Source organism: Triticum dicoccoides, chromosome 5B (assembly GCF_002162155.2).
Source record: "Triticum dicoccoides isolate Atlit2015 ecotype Zavitan chromosome 5B, WEW_v2.0, whole genome shotgun sequence".
Classification (NCBI taxonomy): Eukaryota; Viridiplantae; Streptophyta; class Magnoliopsida; order Poales; family Poaceae; genus Triticum; species Triticum dicoccoides.
The window spans coordinates 667,325,012-667,345,168 of record NC_041389.1 but is presented as its reverse complement, the minus strand read 5'-3'; the positions used below and the strand labels follow the sequence as shown (position 1 = coordinate 667,345,168).

Here is a 20,157-nt window from a genome sequence, read left to right as displayed (position 1 = left end):
GGGGGGGAATCCGGCCTGATTTCAGTTTTTGACTAGTAACATATTTTTTTGGTGAGAATTTTTGCATGGAGGGAAAGAAAGATCCCTACTATCTGCAATGATGTATTTCCAAATATTGCAAGGAGGAAAAAAAAACCCGCCTGATACTTCACAAAATAAAAATAAAAAAATTACAAAATGGGGCCACACATCAGCCCTCATTCCGTGATTTTTCTCATCTGCCATTATTACTAGTATAATGCCCGTGCGTTGCCACGGGCTTTTGAAATATTTTGCTCATCGCCCCCTACCCGAGTCGCCGCCTCCGCCGCCGGCCAACCCTCTAAACCGTGCCACAATCTCTAGCGCCCTCGACCTTCCGCACCACAATCTCAATGGTTAGCAATATTATGAAGAAAAGAAGAAGAATCAAGATGGTTCTCCGAAGAAATCATACCATCTCTTGTTGTACATCATGTTCATGGATCGTACGCATGCTCTCTTCTCTCGGCATCATTAGCATATTTTCAGACTACAAAATTTAACACTCGTGTTTTGAATAATCAGTAGTACAAATCAATTTCAAGAACATGTCATGGGTGAATCATTTGGATACTATACTTTAAAAAATCATTCATGCATGGGAGAGATTTGGCAGGTTACACCGAATGCCATTTAGAAAGCCATACCAAATAGAGAGATCCAATTATACTATAAAAGAACTATGTTACACACACAAAAATGTACTCCCCCCGTCCCAAAATAAATGACTCAAAAGTGACTAAACTTTATACTAAAGTTAATACAAAGCTGACTCATTTTTGAGTCACTTATTTTGGGACGGATGGAGTAACTTGTAAGCTCAATAATACTACCTTCTACCTCAAGTCTTCGCATTGATACTGCGGTTCTTGCTTGCGCATACCATTTTGACAGCCATTAAAGAAAGATTTTTAAAATAAGGAGCATGCAATCTAGGCTGAGGATTATACGTGGTTCATGATTCATCATCATCTTTCTTCTGATGTCAATCTAGCCAAGACTGATGGTGGTTTTTGCATTGTTGAACCTTTAGATGCACTGGTAAGTGCATATATAATGAAGCTGCAACAATACAAAGTTAAATTGATTCTTATAAAATGATTAAATAATCTACTCAAGGCATGTTTGAAGATGAAAATTATTTGCAGAAGACCCGTCCGAATTAAATTTTGACATGTTTTGGTCTACAAAATCTTGTGCACCCAGCCTACAGCAAGCCAATGCATCATAAACCAGCGACAACAGCTCGACATGTCTGATGGAAAATCAACCTAACACCAAAACAGGGCGGTACAGACAAGACATGAACCACATCAATCCCTAAGCATACTAAGCAAACAGCCAACTCTAAGTATACTAAGCAAACGTCCGAGCTAAGCATCAAAGTCATTTCCCCTATCGCACAGCCAACTTTACAGTGCCTAATTAAGTTTTGCATCTATCGCACAGCCAACTCTACAGTGCCTAATTAAGTTTTGCATACCCTTTGACCCCCAGCGACCAGGAAAAGGAAAGAAAAAATGAATGAAAGGAGACGAGTGGAGATCTCGGGGCAAAAAATTAAAACCTGCTCCATGTGCCATTATTCAACACTTTTTAGTCCTACTTTTGCAAACGTTAAAAATAAGATTACACTGAGTATTTGCCAACGCCTAGAATCTAGGCGCGCCTTTTTTAACTATGATTTTTTTGGACCATGAAATTTGGTCGTACCCTAACAATGTTCGTCATACCTATTTCAGCTATGCACTTTCATTTCATCAGATGAAAGTATTTTTTTTGGTTGTTCAGAAAGCACAAATATTTTTATTATGAGGTGTATTTTAAATAAAAAATTCGAGAATATTTTTAAAAAATTATCATTTTTATGGTGATGAACATTTTTTTGAAATATTATATTTCATTTGTAATTTTTTGAACTGTTTTTTGTGCTTATACATCCCACAAGCAGTTAAGCAGGCAACAATCCGAAGGCCAAATCGGCAGAGCACTAAGAGCAGCCGTACGAACCGGCCAGTCGTCCAATTCTCAATTCTTTAACTTAGCTGACGCCTGACGGCGCTGTCCGATGACTCCAACCCTCAACTGGTCGGTGGGAGGAGCAGAATATAGAAAACAATTATGCTTCTCCCCTGCTCGGCTACTCCCGGCCTAGCTGCTGCAACGACGGTGGCGGCGGCGCCGCGGCCGACGGCACCACCTGGTCCCTGCAGGGCACCAGCCACCAGCAAGCAAGTCTCCAGCCAAAACAATTAAAAATCAGTATATGAAATAATTGGTTGGAAAGGTGATTAAAAAATTAGAATATAGAAAAAATATATAATGAATTAAAAACATACCCAAAATTTCATGTCGAGATAATGTTTGTCTATCAATTGTTTTGTTTTTTGTGCCATTTGGATGTCATCAAACATAATCTTCCGTACGACCAAATTAAAGCAATCTCGGTCCATGCCTCCATGGGTAAATCATCCTTTAGCATTTGTTGTATTTTTTTTGAGAGACAAACTAATTGGATATGGCTTTGAACTTGGGATCCATATTTTCCTTATAATGATAAAATAAAGAAAATAGGTAAGAAATACATATGCCACCTTATACATGTCTATGTGTTTACTGGACATTCTACTACAAATTATCACATATCAGTCGGCATCAACAAGGCAATTATGTCACACAGGTAACTACTAACTACATTTTGGTAGATGGTATTAGGCAACCAACACACAAGTAGAGACAGTACTAAAACCTATTTGCTCAGAATTGGATGATGATATTCTAGAATTATTGTTGTCTATGTATGAGAAACCAGTAATAATAATAAATCAACAACAACAGCAGATGTACGTTGGCGGTTGCTAAGGTGATATCTAAATTACACAACCAACTATCTTTAGCTTAGATATTCACCTAAGAGGGGAAATCAGGGATAACCCATGAAATACTACTTCATCCTTATTCATACAAACTTGAAAATGTTGGCAAAATGTGCTACTCTTGCTACCCCAGAAGTTATGGTCATTGACATAAAACTGACTAAAAGATCAGTGCCACCTTTTTTGTTCATCTACTGAATAAAGTGTAGCATCTATGAATATTTCAAGCTTGAATCAAATAGGGAGAAACATAACTTACAGTCTGCACGTTGTTATCATCGAGTGTTACACATGTCTGAGAGCCAAACCTCCTTCGCCTTCACCTGGGTTCTATTAGACGCCTTTGGCACATGCCCGCGCACACACAACAGAGACATCAAAACGAATTATCCTACACTTGAACAACAACATTATAGTTTGGACGAAATTCTATCCATCGATGCCAAAGTTCAGAACCATGCCCACAAAAACATAATACAAAATATATGACGCAGGCAAGACGCTGCTGCAGCTGAAGCTGGCAAGAGAAAATAATTCTTATTAATAAGTGAAGTAAACACATATGACTCAGCCATGCTAAACCATTAGCATAAAATGAACTATTAGCTAGACTGATAAACTCATATGATTTTAGTTCTAACTGGTCCCGAATTTCCAGACAGTTACCTTCGTGTTGTCAAGTGACATCTCACCTCCAAGGAAAAACTTGTTAGCCTCATCATTCCCAGTGTAAGCAAGAACCTATAAATTAACAGAATAAAAATGCATCAAAAACAGGAGCAAGCACGTTAAAATGCAAGCCAAATTGATGTATATATTTCCTTGCAGCAAAACAACATGACAAAATGATGAAGTATCACAGTGGCCCAGATTTTTGCATTCTTTCTAAAACAGAACATGGATCCCTCGTTGCAAGAACTAAAGCGTGGAAGAACTAAATAAAAGTAGGGGTCGCAACATGTAAAGTGTTTATCCTCAGCGTGCTAGTAATCCCAATTCGGTAGCTACTGTCAGTTTAATTATTTGTTTGAAACATTCTCCCATGTGGTTGGCTAATGCTGCCCAGTTCTACTTTTAGGAAATGGTGGCAAGTTATGAAATTTTAATCCTAGTAGAACGCCCGTGCGTTGCCACGAGCTTTTGATAAACAACTAAAATTAAGATGCTACTCGCAGACAATGCCATCTCAGCTAACACATCTTCTTTTTGGACAATCAGCTAACTAACATCTTAGTATCAAACATAACAATGTTATTGACAACTAAAAAAATTGATTTTTTAGTCGGAATGAGTTCATGTTTTATTCATTCATCTCAGCACAACCGGAGTCCAAAAAATGACGCATACAATCCGGCAGGTACCTAACCCAAGTTTTACATAACTTATTTGCACAACCATGGTTCGCTAGCAGATGAGCAGCTCCATTAGCCAAGCGTCTCGCCCATGCCACCCTAAATTCCTCCTTGGTCACATGCACTATTTTAGGCCAACTCTAATGCATTGACCCAAACGGACACAAAATTTGTGGCTGCTACTCCATTTCAAACAAAGAGGTGTTGGTATAGCCACCGAGGCCGGCCAGGGCATCCACCCCCGCCACGTCCTCTGCATGGCGCCATAACACATGGGTGGAGCGCCGCCGTGCCTAGCGTCAGAGGGGCGGCACGAGCAAGCATTGCATCGGGGAACCTACAGGCGCCCGCCATTGCACACTGCATCGGGGAACCTGCAAGCACCGTTGCGTGCAATCCAGCCATCGAGCGCCGCCTAGGTGGGCAACGCTAGAGGGAGTGCCGCCTGGATGGAGGATGCTCGTGCACTGCTACGGGTTGAAGCCAAACGCCAGTTGAAACAGAATAATAAAATATAGACACAATGATCAAATTATTCTTTTAATTCAGTAATATGTGTTAAGCATGATGGCATCTGGTTTTTGTCATACATCGACAAATACCCGTGCATTGGTACGTGTCTTCAATAAATAAAGCGTTAGTAAGAGAACACAAGTTATTGTCGGTCTCCTATCCTCCGTTTTCTTTGTCTATCACTTGGCTTCCATTCTCCCTTTCTCTCTCTCCCTCACCACATGCTCCTTGACACAACAAGCTATATTATTAAGCACAATCAGAACAGTATATTATTGACGGTTAATTGCAGAGTTAAACCGAATTCATTTCAAGGCACCTAAACTGATTTCTAAACCATCAAATATAGAGTTGATTACAAGGTGAGCAAAACAAAAAACAAAATCTACAAAGAGAAAAAAAATCTTAAACCTAAAAGCTATACAGGAGTAGCTAAATGTAAGGACATCAAGACCCAATTCTTAAAAAGAGATTTACGAGCTGCATTTTGATACCTGTGAGATCATAGGAGTAGGCCGTCCATGCTGGCAGTTTCCGTCCACGCTGGCAGTTTCATTTTCATGGTTGAAGATCGTCGCATTGCATCACTTCAAGAGGTTATGGGAGAACATCCGTAGAATCCCTGAAGCAATCCCAAGCTCTTGTTAATGATGTAGTAGATCAAGAAATGATATCAGGAATGGATAAAAATATCGAGCATCAACTTCTGTAATAGAAAAATATTCCAAAGGAAAGCTCTTAAAAAATCTTATTTGCTCACACTAAGAGATAAAACTATCTTGAGTTTTGTTACTGTCAAGGTTGACAATTATAGACTCATCAATAGCAATACAACAAAGATTAGCAAATTCAGTCTTAATTTATAGAAGGACAACTGTAAGTCTTGTATATAGAATTCATTCAACAGGTTTAGGACCCTAAACGTAAGAAAATGTATTGGCATATCTTTAGCACTATAAATGAAGATAATTTTATGGTCTATTTATGCCACCTGATAAATTAGAAATGAGCTTCTTACATGTACCAACCGGATGTGAACTTTTGTCTAGAATTTCAGTTAAGCATGCGCTGTACTTAGTGGAATCCGGATAGTAGGACCTACAAACTGGTTATACACTCAAAAACTGAGCAGGCAAGATCGGTGAGAGCCAAACCGGATTCAAACTCCCAAGCAAAGAAGGGCACCTCTGCATCAGTTCCATAGTCACACGATACGCAACAGATAGAGATTTTCCCATCAGATGAGTAGACAATGTTGCGAACCTCCCCAGACCATTCTGCAAAATGCCACCCCCTGACGCACCCTGCCATTTTTCTGCTGGACGCTCCCTTTCCAGCTCGGTTTCTCGCCGTAGCGGTACATTTCTTGCTGGAGCCCTCCCCTTTAAAACTGGATGATGCCCACCTCACCTTCGCCATGGTGCCCTCTCTGCTTCACATAAGTATATATTCTGATTGTTTGAAATGGACCAATGAATATATATTGTTATATCGATGTCGATGACATAGTCACATATCTACCTGAACCAACTCATGAGTTTGTTATTCTAAAAAAAACAATCGGAATAGTTCAGTGCATGCTTTTGTTATATATTTGTCATCTTTGCAATGATGGATTTCTTGTTCTTTATACTGTAACGAATTTTGAAATGCAATGTCTAGTTTTCAAATAAAGTAAGTTTGTTGACACATTAACACAAACGCATAGGTCAGACTGGAGAGACTGGTTAGTGAAAAAGGAAATGTGGAATATGAACATTAAGGGAGCCAGGCATGGGGTACTGGGGAGATGATCAAACCCGACCTAAACTGTACAGGTAGGAAAAAACAACAAATATTACCACAACCACGGTGCAAGGCCAAAGATGAACTATATAATCAGCATGACACTACGAAATACTATAATTAGAGATGAGATATATCTTCGCAGAATAACAATCTTTGGCAGTGAGCTCAATGTCTTTCCCTGTTCTTTCATCTGGTTTGGCAACCTCGGACAATGTTCACATCCTGTGAAGTAGAGGAAAGTCCCAATCAATTAGTACATATTCCTGTATTCCATGATTAAATATGCTAGAGTATATATATATATATATATATATATATATATATATATATATATATATATATATATATATATATATCGGATTCCTATACTGTGAAGTGGAGTACAAGCAGTACAAGTGACATACCCGCTGGTCAAGAGCAGGCCAAGGCAGAAACTCCCAGCTAGGTGCAGAGCAAAATTCATCGCTTGGCCATGGCCCCCCGTGCAGATGGTAAGTGTGGTGTGGGATATGCAGCCGTCGGTCGCCTCAATGGCGAGGTGTCCCACATTACGGAGCCACGCCATTGTTCATGGTCCACTTTCCTCCGCTCTTCCTCCGATTATATTCCACTAAATAAGCAAGAAGTGAAATGAGAATTCACTTCGAGTTATAATATTCCAGAAGTACACATCTCCAGATATTTACATCGTAGAGGCACACATATTTGAGATGAGACACCAAATTCCATAAAGAAAATAAGGTCTTGTTACCCTTAGAGCTCACTATACAGATCATAAAACTGTAAACTACCCCAATTTCTCTGCTGCAATGTGCACAAAATATTCAGTTCAGAACTGACAGATTCCAATTGTGTCATGTCCTAGTTCTGGCAACTCTTTTTCTTTTCTTCATTGCCACAACACATGGCATTTATCTTAATCATACGAGCACATATATCAGTTGTAGAACCAATGTGCACACATATCAGTTTGCCATGTGATCTTCTCCACCGGAACCTGAATGCATACTTCTCACTGGTGTCTGGTAGCTCTGAACAAACTACACTTTCTCATCAGAACTCGAATGTATACTTCACTCTAAATTCAGAAAGATGTACTCATACTCCCTCCGGTCCTTTTTACTCTGCACATTGGTTTTGCCGAAAGTCAAACTTTACTAAGTTTGACCAAATTTTTATTAAAATTATTAGCATCTATAATATTTAATAAATATAATATGAAAATATATTTCAAGATGAATCTAATGATATTGGTGTTGTTATGTGAATGTCTATAATTTTTTATATAAACTTGGTCAAAGTTGGATGAGATTGACTTCAGACAAACCTAATATGCAGAGTAAAAAGGACCGGAGGGAGTACCAGATTATCAAACACCACGCATGCATCAATCGAGACCACACATGCACCCATCAATTACATGAGCTATTCAACTAATTCTGAAAACTGCACAACTTAAGCGACAGTATGAGGGAGCAGAAACAAACTTACAACTGTAGAACGGCCGGCTCATTCCTGATACATTTATGCGCGAGGCCAGCGGATGCCCGGCTGGAACCTGCCTGGGCAGCCTGGATCGGGAAGATGGCTGGTTCTGCTACAGCAGCCACCTGCCGCCGCCGTGCCCTTTAGCTCCAGCAACAGACCTAAGATGAGTTCGGCGATAAAGATGCGGGGTAGACTCAGGCCGCCACTAACGCTTACCCTTGCTCGTCGTTGACCTCCAGCCGCGTCCGCCCTGAGGGCACTGACCTCGCTCCCTCAACCCTTCTAGCCACACGCGCCTACTGCGGCCGCTGCGGGAGAGAAAGGAGACCCCAGGCACGGGAGGGGCGTGGTGACCAAGGGAGTAGGCAGCCGCAGCAGCCATGAGGGAGGGCTCGTCCTCGTCCACCTGAAGCAGTAGGAGCAGCAGCTGGTCCAGATCCGAGCAACCTGCACAGAAAACAAAGGAAAGGAAAGGAAAGGAATCACAAGGAGGGGCATGAAGAAACCGACAAGACAAGGGAAGGAGGCGCGCGCACCATGGTCGGAGGTCGCCGGAGATGGCCTGCAGCCGGCGCGCGTCCTTTCCTTGGAGGTTGAGGCGTTGGACCTCCACGGGTAGCTAGGGTTTCGGGCGTCTCAGTCCATGGCTAAAGGGAGGGTCGGACCTCCATGGACGACCTCGAGGGACGGCGGCCCGCCGGTGCGGCTGCGGATCTAGGCGCTGCCTCCCTTTGCCGTCGGATCCCTTCCATTCCCTTCCCTCCCTTGGGAGAGGGAGAGAAGGTGAGGGGGAGGAGGAGGCCGCCGGCGGTGTCGCCATGGCCGGGCAAGGCTCCTCCCGCCTGCCTGCTAGGTCGCTGTGGCATCGGGTGGGCAAGGGTTTCGCCCGAGCTGCTGGAGAGACGGGTTGACGAAGAGGGCGGGGTAGAGGGAGGTCGCCGGCGTGGATGGGGGAGAGGAGGCCGCCGGCGAGGCATGTCGCCGGGGAAGATGGGATCGGCGGCGGCGGCGTTCACACCCTAGGAAACAGATCGAGAAAGGAGTCGAGGGGGCCTCCCGCCTGCCTGCTAGGTCGCTGTAGCATCGGGTGGGCAAGGGTTTCGCCCGAGCTGCTGGAGAGACGGGTTGACGAAGAGGGCGGGGTAGAGGGAGGTCGCCGGCGTGGATGGGAGAGAGGAGGCCGCCGGCGAGGCATGTCGCCGGGGAAGATGGGATCAGCGGCGGCGGCGTTCACACCCTAGGAAACAGATCGAGAAAGGAGTCGAGGGGGCCTCGTTCATTTGATTTCGCTCGAGGGCAGTCTCGCTCGTGCGTGCGAGTCCTGGTTTTTTTCGTAGGTTTTTCCAGGCCGAAAAAAACCCGGACGAAAGTGGTGGGACGAAAAAAAACCTGAAAGCGAGACTGCTCCATTAGGAGTAGAGACTTTCCACGAAGTGTTTCGTCGCACAACTATCCTCAAATCCCGCTTCGTCCTCTTTATCGGTTCATCTTCAAACCACCAGTCCGGCATGGATCACGCTCCAAGCTCCCACCGTCAGCCTCCAGCCCTCCACGGCTCCACGCTCTCCTCTTTGCCCTTCCCACCAGGCCGGCAAGGTCGTACCAATGGCGGTAGCGGGACCGCGGAAGGTCGGACTCCGGCAGGCCGGCCGAGTTCAGTATTTTGTAGTGCGGTATGCGATTGCCTGGCCCTGGTAAGCATCAAATCCCCATGAACTCCTTCATATTTCTGGCAATCTTGCATTCTGGCTTCTAGCAATCCTGCATATCAAATCGGGGTCATTGCCCATCGATCGGGGTCGCGATCCGGCAATCGATCCAGCTCGACCCGCCGTCGTCCCCGACCCTCGATCGGGGTTGATCGAACCCGGGACGCTGGAGGGCGCTATAGACGTCACCAAGACGCATTCGATTGCGTGCGATGTTGTGGGTTCGATGAAGGCCTCGGCGGGCGCTGGGGACGGCTGGAGCGGAGCTAGGGCGTGGCGGAAACGGTGACAGGGGCGGCAAGAGGACGAGGGAAAGGGCACACCCGGCGCGGCAGCTCACCACGGAGCGAGTAGAGGGCTCAGGGGAGCTGGGGGAGGTCGAGGTCGTCGGTGATGCATGGTAGAGCACGACGGCCGTGGTGGAGGGGATCGAAGCAGGCGGCGGCGTTGAGGGCCGCCAACTCCAATCCGATGGCGCAGAGATCGCATCGGGGGACAGCAGTCCTCCTGGGCACGTCCGAAGGGATGGCCATGGCCATGAGAACGATGGCAGCGCGACCATGGGCGTGCTCGAGCTCGTGCGGGAGGAGGAAGGGGCGAGCGAGAGGGGGGAAATTCTGAAGGGGCTAGGGTTCGGGCGAGAGAGAGACGGAGCGGCTGGGGTTGCCCTTATCCTCCCGGGGTCTTGTAACGGCGCGGGGAAGCGAGGTGGTGCGGTGGAGACGGCGGGCGGTGGTCGGCCTCCTGTAGCGGAGGTAGAAGGCGACCGGCGGGCCGGCTGGCTGGGCCAGCTAGGCTAAGGTCCAGTGGGGCAGGGGGGCCTCTCTCTTTTTCTCTTTTGTTTTTTAACTTTTTTTTAATTTACAATTATTTTTATAAACCAAAATGGTTTATAAGATATAAAACTTGCACCTTATTTAGTTTAATAAATTTAAGCCACTGCCACAATTAGTTTAGCATTTAAATAAAATAGTTTCGCATTTTCATAATTTAAATAGCAAATAAATTATTGTTTTAGACACTGTTTGTATTAGTTTAGGGCATCAAACTACTTTGTAAAAATGTTGGGTCACCACCATAATTAGATATTGTATATTTTCCACAAGATGTACATTTTAGTTTTCATGTTTGTGGACAATATTATTTTGACTTTATTTTAAATTTTCAAAACGGCTTCGATTTTTATCAAGTGGCAATTTGGCTTAGTTAAACCTGATGACATGGAATCATTAGGGGGGAATTACTATAGCTTGACACTTGGGGTGTTATAGGCGGGACGGGAGCTTGTGGCGGAGGGGAGTGGACTGGAGTGGAATGCAACTAGGGTTACCTTCGGAGTGTGGATATGGGTCAATTTATCTGGGGTCGGGTGGGCCACGGTGGGACAGATCCGACGTGACGGGTGTGTCCGGGCGTCCCCATATCCGGCCCAGATATGGGCCGGGTATGGTGCCGATTAGTCTAGGCATCTGGACCAGATATGGGGAGTCCAGTTGGGTGGCAATTTTTCATTTGGACACTGATCGGGCAGCCCGCGTGGGCGTTTCGTGCGGATATGGGGTCTCGTGTAGTTGCTCTCATACTTTCATTTTTGTTCTTAAGACAACTTCCATTCAGGCAAATTGTTAGGCGAAAAAATAAATACTTTATTTGATTACCCAATGATGCCACTTGATAATAGAGCACTTTTACTGGGAGGAGCATGCACGCACTGTGAGGACTGAGTTGCATCATGATATAGTAGCACACATATCACTTGGGTTCATCTAATACTATATCACTTTGTTAAAAAAAAAAGGAATTCAATTATTCTCCTTATATGAAATCTGATTAGGCGATGAACATCGGAGAACAATGAGTATGTGTAAATTACTTACTCTCTTTTTTTGCGGGTGGTAAATTACTTACTCTTATCCCATCCTAAATAAATCTAGCTACAAACTGAGTTATATGTATTGATAACATATTACTCTGAGGGGAACTCCTACCCTATTTCAAGATCAAACATGAAACTGAGTTTGAGAAGATCAAACATGAAGCAACCAAGTGTTGCAACATCAGCTAGAAATCAGTACGACACCATTGTAGAACAAATAGATAGTTAGGTTCCAACATTAATTATCAAAAAGGGAACAAACTATATGTTACTTCAAAAAGAACTAACATTTACCCCAGAAAAAAAGGAACTAACATCATATCTAAAATGAAAAAAAGTAGTTCTTACATGTAGCCAATGAGCAATATGAATACCTCATAGTTTTTCTTTCGAATATCAAATCCAACTCACCTTGGAGCTTCTCGTAGTGATGATTTCTGTTAGAGGGCATTTGATGGTCAACCTTGTCAAGTTTGCTCGCTCAGTTCATCTGCGTGTGGGTAGGTCGGTCACTCCAGTTTTTCATTCTAGTTTTTCCTGCTCCCCGCTGGTTTAATCTTCACATTTTTAATAAAGAAAATGTATATTAATGATTTGAAAAAAAATCACGGATTAAAAAAGGCTTCATTTATTTGAAAAGTTCATGCATTTTTAAAAAGTTCACAGATTTAAAAAATGATCATAAGTTCTAAAAAATGTTCCCAAATTTTAAAAAGTCTTGATTTTGTGGATTTGAAACATGTTTGTGGGTTTGGGAAAAGATTCCCAAAAAATTTAAAAGTTCATGCATTTACAAAGTGATCCTGAATTTGAAAATGTTAATGGATTTTTTAATAAAATTACACAATAGAAATAAAGTAGAAAAATAAAAGAAAAGGGTAAAAGAAAAAGTAAAATGAATAAGCCAAAAAAGATGAGAGAAATGGAAATAAAAAAAAACATAACCAATACCATCCTAAAAGTATCCTAGCGAAAAAGGCCCCAAAAAAACCATAGGTCTTTTCTCACGAGGGCAATCCCTACATGGCGCTTCAGGCACCCGTTATAGACAATTTTGTTAACGGGTGTCTGAATCGTAGACACCCTCCCGTGAGCGGGGTCGACCCACATTTTTTTCCTGTCTTTCCAATCGCAAAAAGCAAACTGTAAGTGATGGGTATGGGAGGCAATAGCCAACGGGACTAGCAACCTATTTGTGGCAATTTGTTTTTTGTACATCTTTAACGCTAAAAAACAACGCCCTGTTTGTGCCTAGTTTCTTTATCTTTTCATTTTCTCTTTCCTTTTTTTAAATTCATGAAATTTTCTTAAATTTTTGTACCTTTTGAATTCACGAACTTCTTTTGAATCTCATGTACCTTCTTCAAATTTGTGAACTTTTTCTTTTATCTATATGTTTTAGTTTTCATAATTCATGTTCTTTTTCTAAATGGATGAACTTTTTTCAAAATCGATGAACTCTTCTCAAATCTGATGATTTTTTTTGAAAATTGATGAAACTTATTACAAATTTGATGAACTTTTTTTGAAAATCAATGAACTATTTAAATTTTTAATCAATTTTTTAAAAAATTGATGATTTTTTCAAAATCGTTGAACGTTTTCCAAATTTGATGATTTTTAAAAAAATCAGTGAACTTTTTCCAAATTTAATAACTTTTGAAATTTTTATGAATTTTCCAAATTCATGCTCTGTTTTAGAACATGTGAACATTTTTTATTTGTGAAATATTTTACAAAAAAATTAGTAGTCAACAAGGCTAATCGATCAATAGAATGACCGTTCCAGTGGTTTATTTTAGTTGTACTGATCGGGCAAGCGAGCGATAGAGCGAGTCGAGTTCTCATGCGAATGGGCCGGCCCAAGAGATCGTGCGTGAGCGCTGGTACAACAACCCAACGCCAAATAGGAAGGTTCCAAAACTGATGGGAAAAAGAACGTTGTATCAGCTTACGTTCTTCCTTAAGCGCCAAATAGGAAGGTGCTTAGCTTATTCCGTGTGGAGGTTAGGCCCGGGACGCGAGAGACCGCCCTTGGTTTTCTCAACAGAAAAAAGTAGGCCCCTCAATAGTCTTCCTCATCAATCAACACCCAAAAAGGCCGATGGCTTGCGTGATGTAAAAAAAAGGCCGATGGCTCGCGTTCCCCTACTTCGCCTCTATAATTGGTCTCTCAATTCACCAGACGCTCTGACAGTTACCTGTTTCAGTTTCAGACGATACACTCCTAGATCTATCATCGATGGACGATGCGGCGCCGTCGGCGAGGGACTGGTCATCGTTGCCCCTCGATGCGCTATCCTCAATCTTCGTTAGGCTCGGCGCCCTCGACGTCCTCATGGGCGCCGGCCTCGTGTGTCGCTCTTGGCTCGAGGCGGCGAATTTTCTAGACGTGTGGCGATCCATCGACATGGTCAAACATGATTCCGTGTTCCTAAAGGGCGATGCTGTTCTGCGCGAGATGGCGAAGGTAGTCATCAACCGTTCCGACGGACAACTCAGGGTGTTCGTCGGGGGGATGTTTGTCACCGATGAGCTCATCAAATATATCATGGAAAGGTGATTTTTCTTCCATTATTACTTGATTTATTATGCTCAAAAATTTGTTAACTAATTAAAGCCGTGTCAGTAAAAAATCAACTTAGGTAATAATTTGTTGTGCTTAACCGAACAACAAATTGATTTGATTTCTGATAAATCAGATTCAGTTCTTTTAGCAACAATAGTAAGGAATCGCTGATGTAACTCTTTTTCATTAATATTGGTGGGACATGTACAGATGGCTATACATTAGGTATAAAATGTTACAAATGGTTCACAAATAGTATCCCTTCCTTTAAGCTTGGTTTGGCCTTCTTGACGCCTGTATCAAAGTGAGATTTGAAGTGTGAAAAGATGCAATATTCCAAGTTGTTGACCTTCTTTTGCTTCCAAATGCTCCGACAGCCGGCAATGAGGCACTCTTTGAAATTGAATTGAGTATCCCCCCTTCCCATCCATGAGCATCACTACAATTTCATAGGCAGTGTTCCACTCAAACCTAGAGCAAGCCAAAATCTTTGGCTGAAATCTGAATTGAAGAAGAGCTGCATAAGGTGCTCATTAGGCCCATCATCACACAAAACACAATTACTGGTTTCAATGTGGATGTGCTTTCTTATCAGGATAACTCTGGTATTTAACATGTGTTGTAATAGTAGCCAAAACAAAAAAATTGTTTGGGAAAGCTACATGATTTCCATATCCATTGGAAATGCTTTGGAGGATCATGTGGATTTCTAATAAGTTATAGATATATTCTTTTGATAAAATATTGATTGCTATGCCAGTAGATTGCCAACTGCCATTTTTGTTGTTGCTTTTTTGTGAGTGATTGTTGTTGTTGCTAATCATGCCATTTATAATATACCGCATTATTGTGCTCTGTTGGACAAAAATGGATGCCATAGGTAGGTGAAACATATCATAAAATTCATTAGCAACAAAGTTGTATGCAATGGCAACATTGATGCTATGTCTTCTACATTTGAGAACAAATGTGGGAATCTTGCCTGAAAAGTCTCATCATTCCACTTATCAAGCTAGAGTTTGACTATGTTTCTAGAAGCAGGTTTACATGCTATCTTGTTCTTGAAATCCTCTAATATAGAACAACAGTCTCTTCACTAGAAAGGTCCAACACTAGTGGGATAGCTAAGCACCTCACCATCATTGTAATATGTATTCCAAATAAATTCAAATCAAGGTATATCATGCTGGTAGAAGAACTTGTATAAGAATTTAGTGAGCAGAGTTCAGTTTTTTGTTTTGAGATCAAAGAATACATAGGCCACCAGATTTTTTGGGAAGGCGTACATTTTCCCATTTTACCAGACAATTTCCATGCTTATTAATTCCTTTTCCATACCAAAGTTGACTTCTGCCAGATTTTAAGTGGTCTAGGATCGTAAAAGGTACTCTAATGCAACACATGGCAAAGATGGGGAGGGAAGAAATCACCGCTTTAGATGCACAAACCTACTAGAGTATGACATCATTGAAGAAATACCAGATAGTCTTTTGTCAAGTCTAGACACGATAGGCATCAAATCATCCACTTTAGGTCTAGTAGAACCGTACGGAGCCCAAGATAGGTGAAAGGTGTATCTCCTTTTAAAAAACCAAGAATGTTAGCCACCCAATAGCTCTTTCATCAGATATACTAATTGGGACCAAAGACGACTTGTTGTAGTTGACTTTCAAACCGATAAATTCTAAGAAAATCTTTATAACATTCATCACATGTGATAGTTGCTATGGTTCTACAGGCATGATAATAAGTGTATCATTTGTGTATTGGATAATAAATTCCAGCTAACACTATCATTCCCGCATTCATTCATATGAAAAGATTGCCCTACTATTTGCAGGTCGCCCTCGCTGACTACCCTTCGACTTGTATCTTGCTTCGGGGTCTTCAGCAAACAACTCGCTAGTGTTATAAAAGAGTCACCTCTGCTGGAGCTGCATTCCCTTGAACTTGAAAACATTGACCTCACCATGAGGGAACTAACCACTGTCCTTGAGAGCTGCCCTATCTTGGAGGTTCTTGGGTTGCACTATTGTTTCTTGATCAACTACAGTGATGAGCATACCTTGCGGGCAAAATTCACCAGGATCAAGAGCATGACGCTCAAGTGGGATGACGAGTGTTGTGTCGATTGATAAGATCCGACAATGACCATGCTCTTAATTCTGAAGATGAGAGGATAGATTATTCAGTGTGATCCGAAGTATAGTGTGATCTTTATGATCGGTATACCTTATTCAACATGGATCCTTATGTTTGTGATAGTTCTTCGCGAATTTATGTTGCGCATAATTCTGTACCAATTCTAGCTTGTACCCCCCCCCCTTTCAGATGCATTTTAATACCTTTGTCTCTAGCGTTGTATTAAAGGACTAGTTATTTAATATGCTTGTTGAAATAAAGAACTTGCGTTAAATAGGCGACGGGAGAAACACTCATATATGGCTTCCATAGTAACTCTCTTTATGAAATGTTGGTACGCTGCATCTTCTTGGATGCTACATAATTATCTTGCTAAAAAAATCTTTAACGGAGTAGCCAAAGGTTGGTGACTCTTTGAACTCCAATTCTTGTCCAAAGAGATCTCTATTTGAATTTAGTATCTTTAGTGACTCCACTAGTTCCAGCTCAGGCTACCCTGCGAACTTGGCTAGAGTGAGAGTCTAGGACCTATTTCTTTCAGCTTCAGGGACTAGGTTCAACTTTGTAATATGAAACAAACAACTATTTGGAATCAACATTCATAGTGTATTTTCCTGAAGCATGTCCCGTTGTACTTTAGTGGAAAATTTGATTACTAATGAAGCGAATACACAACTGATTTGGTAGAAGTTGAAGCTGAAACAAATAGGGCCTGGATCTCGGTGATTTGGAATTTGATATATATGACTAATTTCCTGTAAGTTCTTCAACTCTAAGGTGCAACCAACTCTCTTGGCCATTTGACTTAACCATGAGTCATGAGTTTTAATTAGTTCAAAAATGGAATTATTTTGCTTAGTTTGAGCAGTGCCAAATTTGTTTTAACGCCTCATCTTGGCTTTGATGATTGCCATTTCCATTTCCATTGTTGTAGCTAATGGGATTACCTACATGGTTAGCATAGGGCTTCTGATAATTTATTACCTTTCATTGTCGAAGATGATCTCCCCACATGCATTGGGCATGGTTTTATGTCAAATGGTCTGTATGTTTCTTAGCTTTTGAAACTGGTGGTCCCATTAGCACCACTTCCATGCATGAAGAGCACATTATTGGATATGAAATTTAAATCAATATAGTAAGTATGGTAGGTTAACCAGTCCCACACTCGGTGATTGGGCCAGTTTTTGACGACTTTCGCCATCCTATCCCATGTTGTTGTAAGCAGTTCACACTCTACCTAAAGGAAAAATGTACAAGCTGAATGAACGTTCACTACAAGAAATATGTCAACTAGTGACCTTCTGTCAGTGACCCTGGAAGAATTGGTCATAGATCTATGACCATTTCAGACCAATTGGTCAAAACCTGTTCGAGGGGCTCCAAACCCTAAACCATTGCGACCATTTTGGTCAGAAAGGTCGTAATTTCCTTACACGAAAAGGTCATAAAGCAAACAGCGCTAGTCCGCTGCCTTATTTCTAGTTTTTAACGACCAATATAGATGGTCATAGCCTTGTAAATTGTGGTGGGTTGCTATGACTAGGCGCCACCTCATCAGTTTTGCCTATGTGTCATGTCCATGTGGCAGTTTTTGCCCTAGGTTGTGAAGCAACCTATATTTCTGTCATTCCCAAAATTCCCAAAAAAATCTCATAAATTCTTTGGGTCATATCTTCGTCAAATATGTAAAAACATTGCTTGCCTAGTTCAAAAATAATTCGAAAATATTCATTTTCCTATTCTGTTCAGAGCAGCACTTTGTGAAGGAAGTACCACTTTAGCATGTCTAAATGGTATCCATTTTCTACAGTGCTTTCCTATGCCCAAATAACCATCCTCCACCAAATGCTAGCTCAATCCATTCATTATTTTGAGCCCAGCTTCAACATTCGTATTTATGTCCAGTGTGGTAGTTTGTAAAGCAAGTACCACCTAGGCTCCTCCTTTTGAGGTGAAAATTTGTGAAGACGGTCTTCTTAGTAACTGATCATCCTCAGCCAAAACTCACGCCCATTAGCCATGTGCATTTCCCGTACCGCAAATCAAACACTTGGTTTCTTATTCATGTTTGAGCATTGATCGGTCTCCTCGTGAGAATCTTATGTTGTGATTTTCTTCCTAGCACCTACCTGGGGAGTGCCCAACCCACTAGACATGCCTAGGCCGCCCAGAACACAAGACAACGCCACGGTCACGCGGTGACCACGCGGCGGGCATGCGAGCTTACGCGCTCTAGAGTTGGGGCCCTCGGCCACCGTCCAAACCTCGATGTCTCGCCATCAAACCATGTATTTCTGATTAAATAGATACTTATTTACCTAGTATTGATTTTTGGAAAAAATAAAGAGCAAACTATGAGGCAGCTGCAGTTCAAATTTGACCCGCTTCCAACTGAATCGACGGGAATTTGTCTTTTTCACCAGAGGTGGATCAAAAATTTTGACACCCAACCATTTTATCAATTGTGCATTATATATGGCCTAGTATTTTATAAAATTGATTAGGTCCAATTTTGCAACAATTATTTGGTAGTTCCTTCACAAAAAACCCTCCTTTTGGGCACTCGGAAAATGAAAAATGAATTTTCTGTGCAAAGAAAATGAAAACTTCCTTAGGCAACATTGTTTGGAATTCCAAGATGCACCCTCGTGCACAATATGAGATCATTTGAACAAACTATCCCATGAATGTAGCCATAAGATTGATCATTTGGCTTGAAAGCCATGAATCTTCACGCATGATAGCTCATTTCTGAGAACACTTTTTTAAAATAACTAGTACAAATGCCCGTGCTTTGCAACGGGCTAGAAACTTGCAGACCTGATCAATTCCATCTGCTGGAATAGTAGTGGCTCATGGAATAGTTTGTGAAACGTTCTTATATATATATATTTTTGAAAAACATGAATTTTAAAAGTGGAGTTTTTATTAAACATTTTTAAGTAGAGCCTGATCTGAACATTTTTAATATTCTGAATTTTCATTTTTTGTGAACACTTGTAAATGCATATTTTTTTCAAAAAAATTGTTTATCCTGGAAAATTTGACCGGTTTTTAAAGAAGTAAACTATCTCCTTCTCCATGCATGTCCCGCACGATCTCGGAAGGTGTTGCAGCCTCCATGCGCCATCCTCCTCCTTCCACTATTCCTCTCTGCAGCATCTCCGTTTTTTTGCCGAACTGTTTCTTTCCTTATCTCTTTGCCCCGTTTTCTTTCCTAATCTCTTTGTCACTCTTTGGAATCCCCAATCCTTTGATATCCAGAAAACTCAAAAGAGTATATAAATCGGGATAATTGGATCTAAAATAACGATGTGGGATTATTGAATAGATGAATTAGCCGCCAATTATAAACGTGCATGCGATGTGGGATCCACTCCTCCTCACGCTGCCCGCAGCTCTCTGCATCTAACAGGAAAACGAGAGCAGGAGGCGCCCCTGGCCCAACTCCATCCGGGCAGCTCGGCCTCAAGCCAGCTGGCCTGCACCCTCCCCACCGACCTGGGCTAAGCCCAGCTAGGTGGGCAGCCCAGTTCCAGCGCCCCGCCTTTGCACTATTGGGCCAGCCAATTTCGGTAAAAAAATAGTGCGCGACACAAAAAATAGTACCACCTCGTGTACCACGGAAAGAAGATAAAATCACCGCGGGACGAAACCAAGAATATCACCTCCCTTTAATAATAGGTATAGATTACCGTATTACAAGTTTATTATTTTTCCTGGAAACTTGATCACATATAATGACACAATGCGAAGGTTTTCCAATTTTTTGATTTTTTTTGAATTTTTTATGCCCGTTTCAAAATGCGGTCAAAACGGC

General features: G+C 42.0%; 1 protein-coding gene and 1 long non-coding RNA gene across 9 annotated transcripts; one reads left to right on the top strand and one right to left on the bottom strand.

Moving 5' to 3' along the window:
* Window positions 1-1,990: 1,990 nt before the first annotated feature.
* On the bottom strand, window positions 1,991-9,344 carry LOC119312468. 8 transcript variants are annotated; one of them, XR_005151364.1, is made up of 11 exons: window positions 8,575-9,343; window positions 8,255-8,485; window positions 8,042-8,176; window positions 6,955-7,160; window positions 5,948-6,772; window positions 5,781-5,867; window positions 5,257-5,384; window positions 3,564-3,638; window positions 3,157-3,288; window positions 2,361-2,568; window positions 1,991-2,258 (listed from the first exon to the last, which is right to left on the bottom strand). It is a non-coding gene; the product is annotated as an uncharacterized LOC119312468 (long non-coding RNA). The 8 variants fall into 8 exon arrangements; XR_005151365.1 differs by lacking the exon at window positions 5,781-5,867 and having other exon boundaries at window positions 3,157-3,414; window positions 5,917-6,772; window positions 8,575-9,344; XR_005151368.1 differs by lacking the exon at window positions 5,781-5,867 and having other exon boundaries at window positions 3,157-3,293; window positions 5,917-6,772.
* Window positions 9,345-13,834: 4,490 nt separating this feature from the next.
* On the top strand, window positions 13,835-16,559 carry LOC119306574 (putative F-box/LRR-repeat protein 23). The gene is made up of 2 exons (XM_037582756.1): window positions 13,835-14,182; window positions 16,033-16,559. Exons 1-2 carry the CDS (start codon window positions 13,866-13,868, stop codon window positions 16,325-16,327), a joined length of 612 nt encoding a protein of 203 aa, XP_037438653.1. The 5' UTR covers window positions 13,835-13,865; the 3' UTR covers window positions 16,328-16,559.
* The last annotated feature ends 3,598 nt before the right edge of the window (window positions 16,560-20,157 follow it).